The 5,716-nt window shown below is 71.9% G+C and overlaps 1 protein-coding gene across 1 annotated transcript in view; it reads left to right on the forward strand.

Annotated features, from left to right (window-relative positions):
* The first annotated feature begins 1,443 nt into the window (after positions 1-1,443).
* Positions 1,444-5,716, forward strand: part of NCAN (neurocan) — an 8,497-nt gene continuing 4,224 nt past the window's right edge. Inside the window, exons 1-6 of the mRNA XM_026064730.1 lie at positions 1,444-1,513; positions 2,087-2,488; positions 3,104-3,278; positions 3,357-3,484; positions 3,665-3,958; positions 4,270-5,354. Coding sequence (XP_025920515.1) covers positions 1,444-1,513; positions 2,087-2,488; positions 3,104-3,278; positions 3,357-3,484; positions 3,665-3,958; positions 4,270-5,354 — 2,154 coding nt within the window. The remainder of the gene's footprint in view (positions 1,514-2,086; positions 2,489-3,103; positions 3,279-3,356; positions 3,485-3,664; positions 3,959-4,269; positions 5,355-5,716) is intronic.

The following is a 5,716-nucleotide window of genomic DNA, read 5'->3' on the forward strand; positions in this document are numbered from 1 at the left end:
CGGCCGGGAGAGGAGGAGGAGGAGGATGGAGAAGGCGAAGGTCTCGGCCGGGAGAGGAGGAGGAGGATGGAGAAGGCGAAGGCCTTGCAGCACGGGGGGAGGCATCAGGGTGGGACCCAGCCCCGCGTGGGAGTGGGAGCCGTCCGTGCTGCTCCGTCCGCCGCCTTCCCGCGCGGGGAAACGCCTCGTTTGCACTTGAGAAGCAAAAAAGTCTCCCGAAAGCTGCAAGGGGGAAGTGTTGAGAGATGCGAAAAGGGAAAACGTGGGTGAAAAGGGGAAAAAAAAAAAAAGAAGAGGGAAACACGGGTGATTTCGAGCCCTGCCCCAGGAGATGCGCAAGCGCGGCGCTGAGCTCCCCGCGGCACCCGGCGCCCCCCATCTCCCCCCGCTGCTGTGCGTCCCGCGCCCCGATCCTGCACCCACCGCCCCGATCCTTGCCGGAGCGTTGCTGGGCCGGGAGGGTGCAGGGCCACCCAAGACGTCCCTTCCCACACCCGGGCATTAACAGTTTGTGCTGGAAAAGCCCCCTTCTGCCCCCCTGCCCCGGGAGAAAGTCAAAATTCGCATCTCAGTGGGGAGGAGCTGGGAACTCCAGAGCTCCGTAACGTCAAGTTTTCCGTTTGTTTGGGTTTTCAGGCGGCAGGAAGGCAGGGAAGAGCTGAGGGGAAGCAGCAGCCGGGGGCTCCGCACCCTCGGCGCAGGGGGGGCACGCTTGGAGAGCRGCCCTGCGGCGGGGTCTCCCTTCTCCTCACCGTTCCCTCTTTCCTCCTGTTTTTGTCCCGTAAAAGCACAAGAGACAAAGGGAGAAATCAAGGGCTGGGAAGCGGAGCAGCAGGGATGGGGCAGCGCAGGCGTGAGCCCATCGCGGGGCCTCAGGGCTGCCGGGACCCGGCTCCGGGCTCTGCTCCGAGCGCGCTGCTGAGCTCCAGCGGGGCCTGGCCGTAAAACCCGGCAGTGCTGGTGCCCGCGTCCCGAGGCCGACGCGTCTACCTTCYCTCCTGGACCGGGGATCCAGTGATTTAGAAAATAACCGGGGCCGCGGTAAAGCGGAGGAGCGGGAGGCTTTCGGCGAGCGGCGTCACCGGCTTTGTGCTCGCTGCCCGCTCCGCACGCCCGGCTCCGGCAGCCGCAGGCATCCGCTGCATGTTAATGCCGGGGGGAGAGCGAGGGCCGCGGCGGCTCCGGCGCGGCGGGAGAGCRGCCGGGGGCTCGACGGGCTGCCGGTCCTTCCCCGTGCCGAGGCGATGTGCGGCTCCYGGCAGGCTAATGCAACCGTGCAATGGAGCTAATCCAGCTCTTCCCACCATCTCCTCCCYGCCGCTCCCGGGAGGCAGATGCCAGCGGGGGCTCGGCGCTGCTGAGGGTGATTTATGGCCGTGGGCAAGCAAACGGGGCTCAGGTGAGCGTCAGCCTTCAGCCGCCCGCTCCCGTTGCAGGTCGAGGATGATCCATGTGATGGGGGATGCCGGCTGCTGGCTCCTGCTCGGGCTCTCGCTGCTCCCCGCCGTGCTGGGTAAGTGCCGCCCACGGGGCCGGAGCAGGGGGCCCGCAGGGATCGCGGCCTCCACCGGGTGGGAGATTAGCAAGGGAAAAGCCCCCCGGCTGGCCGCGTCCCCCGGCATCGCCGGGCTCCAGCCGTGGGGGATCCCAGCAGGACACCTTGAATCCTTAATCCCGCCGGTGGCGTGTCGGCGAGCCCAGACACGCGGAGCCGCCCTGCTCCTTGGCCGAGACCACCTCCGGGGCACGTGCGTTTGCCAGCGCCGCTCTGCGGAGGGCAGGCACCGGGATCCGCTCGGCAGAGCTGGGAGCACGCGCTGGCTGGTGCCAGGGTTAGTGGAAGAGGAGGAGGAGGAGGAGGAGGAGGCCTTTATTGCTGCCAGGCTTTATCCCAGGTTGAGGATGATCTTCCTTGCACGACACATTTGGTGCCGCCAAATCGCCAGCCCCGGGTCCTGCTTCATGCTCTTCCTCGGGGGGTTTGGGGGTGCCTGCTGCAGAGCCGGGATCCTTCTCCACCCCGCGGAGCTCCGCGGCCTCTCGCTGCCTGCCCGTCCCCCTGGTATCCGGGCGCCTCTGCCCGCAGGCTCGCAGGACGGCGGGAAGGTGATCCGCATCCGCAAGGTGCAGCACCAGGCGGTGCGCGCGGGGCTGGGGGAGCCCGTGGCCCTGCCCTGCCTCTTCCTGCTCCAGCCCTCCGCCGCGCTGGGGCCCAACGAGCCCCCCGACCCGCCGCGCGTCAAATGGAGCAAGGTGCGCTCGGCCGCCGGCCAGCGGGAGGACGTGCCCGTCCTGGTGGCCAAGGACAACGCGGTGAAGGTGGTGAAAGCCTACGAGGGCCGGGTGTCGCTGCCCGGCTACCCCCGCGACCGCTACAACGCCACGCTGCTGCTGAGCGCCGCGCGGGCCAGCGACGCGGGCCTCTACCGCTGCGAGGTGGTGGCCGGCATCGACGATGAGCAGGACCTGCTGCCCTTGGAGGTGACGGGTGAGCGGGGCCGGGCGCTGCGCCGCTGCACGGTGGCATTGCTGCGCGAGTCCTGCGCGAGTTGCGGGTGCGTGCAAGCCCCCCGTGCAAGCCATGCCCCCCATGCAAGCCCCCCATGCCCCCTGTGCAAGCTCTGCACCCTGTGCAAACCATGCACCCCATGCAAGCCCCTGTGCCCCCCATGCAAACTGTGCACCCCGTGCAAACCATGCACCTCAGGCACCCCATGCAAGTCCCCTGTGAAGCCATGCACCCCATGCAAGCCATGCAYCCCATGCAAGCCCCTGTGCCCTCCATGCAAACTGTGCACCCCGTGCAAACCATGCACCTCATGCACCCCATGCAAGTCCCCTGTGAAGCCATGCACCCCATGCAAGCCATGCATCCCATGCAAGCCCCTGTGCCCTCCATGCAAACTGTGCACCCCGTGCAAACCATGCACCTCAGGCACCCCATGCAAGTCCCCTGTGAAGCCGTGCACCCCATGCAAGCCCCCCACGCACACCATGCAAACCATGAACCCCATGCAAACCCCCCATGCAAGCCCCCCGTGCAAACCGTGCATCCCATGCAAGCAAGCCCCCCTGCAAGCTGTGCCCTCCGCTCCCCGTCCAGGTGTCGTCTTCCACTACCGCCCCGCCGGCGAGCGCTACGCGCTGACCTTCGCCGCCGCCCGGCGCGCCTGCCTGGACAACTCGGCCGTCATCGCCTCGCCCCGGCACCTGCAAGCCGCCTTCGAGGACGGCTACGACAACTGCGACGCTGGCTGGCTGGCCGATCGCACCGTGCGGTGAGCGCGCAGCGCCAGCGCAGCCTGCCGCGGCGCGCGGCCGCGGGAGCTGAGCGCCTGCCATGCCCCTCTCCGCAGGTACCCCATCACGCTGTCCCGGCCCGGCTGCTACGGAGACCGCGACAGCCTCCCCGGCGTGCGCAGCTACGGGCAGAGGGAGCCCGGCGAGGAGTACGACGTCTACTGCTACGCCAGCGAGCTGCAAGGCAAGTGGTGGCGGCGGCGGGGCGCGGGCCGTGCCGGGGGCATCGCCGTGCCGGCAGCGCTGGGGTCTCCGTGCTGCCCTCGCCCAGCCGCAGCCCGGAGCGGCGGGAATCGCAGCTCCCTCGGCCCCGCGTCCTCGCCGGGTGCCCAGCGCCACCGACGGGCTCCGCTCTGCCCCGCAGGGACGGTGTTTCACGCCGCGGCGCCGGGGCGGTTCACGTGGCAGGGGGCCCGGCAGCACTGCCAGAGCCGCGGCGCCTCGCTGGCCACCGCGGGCCAGCTCCACCTGGCCTGGCGGGCCGGCCTGGACCAGTGCGACCCGGGCTGGCTGGCCGACGGCAGCGTCCGCTACCCCATCCGCGCGCCGCGGCGCAAGTGCGGCGGCGAGGCGGCGGGCGTGCGCACCGTCTACCAGTTCCCCAACCGCACCGGCTTCCCCCACCCCRCCGCCAGGTTCGACGCCTACTGCTATAAAGGTAATTTATACCGCTGTAACGGTAATACGCCGCTCGAAAGGGACCCTAGCGGGGACCCCGCGCCCCCCGGCCCCGTGCAGCCCCGCCGCGCTGGGAAGTGGCGGATCCGCCTGGGCAAGGCTGTGCATGAATATTTAATTGGGGAATTAATGAGATAAATGAGGTGTGCTGCACTGAGGGGGGGGGCACGTGGCACGGATCGCCCCGTGCATGCATGCACCGCCTTGCAAAGCGGGGCGGCTGCGGGGGTCCCGGGGCGGCCGCCGGCCCCTCGGCGTCCCCGCGGTGCCACGGCCACGCTCTCGCTGCAGCGCACCCGACCGCGGGGCCACCGGTGTCGGAGGAGCCGGGGCACCAGGTGCCCGACCTGCCGGGCAGCGACAACGTGCTGGTGGAGCAGGCGGAGGAGCGCGAGGAGCCGGGCGCGTCCGGCGAGCCCCCCCGCGACCGCCGCGAGGACGAAGCCCTCAACACGGTGGAGCAGGGGCCGGCGAGCAGCCCCCCGGCGTGGGATGTGCCCAGCCCGGCCCCGGCGGTGCAAGGGGGGGCTGCCACGGCCACCCTCCCGCCCCGCCGGCTCCCCGACCCGCCGCCGAGCGCCCGAAGCCCGGAGCGGCTCGGTGGTGCCACGGAGGCCACCGGCGCCCCGAAGCGGAGCGGCTCGGCCGGGCTGAACGGACGCTACTTCCAGCTGCAGCGCCGGGGCCGGGACCCCGCGGTCCCCCCGGGGACGGTCCCGCCGGGAACGGTCCCCCCGGCCCCCGCGCCAGCCCTGCCRGAGAAGGGGGCTGCAGACAACGCCGCGGAGGTGCCCCGTGCCGAGAGCCCCCGCGGCGAAGGCGCCTACCCGCTCTCCAACGAGGTGGAGGAAGACTTCGGCCAGGGTAAGCGGTGCCGGGAAGCCCCCGGGGCCGAGGCCGCACGGGGCCGTTCCCCGACGGGCTGCGCCGTCTCTTTTGCAGAGCCAACGGGACCGGGACGCCAGGGTCCTGCAGGGACGGTGACGGCCCCGGCGCCCCCCTCGCCGCCGCAGCCGCCTGCCCCCAGGGATTCGCCGCGCTGGAGCCCCCGGGCGGCTCCGCGGGGACCCGGGGCGCCCGCGCCGTCCCCATCGCCTCCGCCGTCCCCATCGCCTCCGCCGTCCCCATCCCCGCCTGCCTCCGGCACCCGCGGAGATGCCCCCCAGCCGCCCCACGCCACCGCCACCGAGGACTTCTCCGGGGACGCCCTCGGCAAGGAGGATGGTGGCTCCGTGCCTCCCCCGGCGCTGCTGCCAGCTGAGGGCCTGGGGACGCCGACGGTCCCGCAGCCCCGTGCCGATGGTGCCGACGGCTCGCCRGAGAGGCAGAGGAAAGCGGAGCCCTCCGCCGGGCTGCCCACGGCGGCGGCCGCCCAGGTCCTGAGCCAAACCGGGGCCGAGCCCGGGCGCCCCGGCGAGGGAGGCGCTGAGCCAGGGGCCGACGCAGCCGTCACCCCCCCAGCATGGGGCGTCCCCTCGCCTGCGCCTCCCCGCCAGGATGGGGAGACCAGCAGCACCGCGGCCCCCCAGCATGATGCCGAGCCCCCGGCGGACACCGCGGCAGGGCTGGGCAATGCCACGGACGGACCCGCCGGCTCGGTCCCCGCTGCCCCGCGGGCCACCGAGCGCAGCATCCACGAGCCCGCCGCCATGCCGGAGCCGGAGCCGGAGCCGGCATCCACGCAGCCCCCCGCCGCCGGCACGGAGGAGGCGAAGCGGGATGAGCCCCCCGCGCCCCC

This window comes from Apteryx rowi, unplaced genomic scaffold (assembly GCF_003343035.1).
Source record: "Apteryx rowi isolate R43461 unplaced genomic scaffold, aptRow1 scaffold_220, whole genome shotgun sequence".
Classification (NCBI taxonomy): domain Eukaryota; kingdom Metazoa; phylum Chordata; class Aves; order Apterygiformes; family Apterygidae; genus Apteryx; species Apteryx rowi.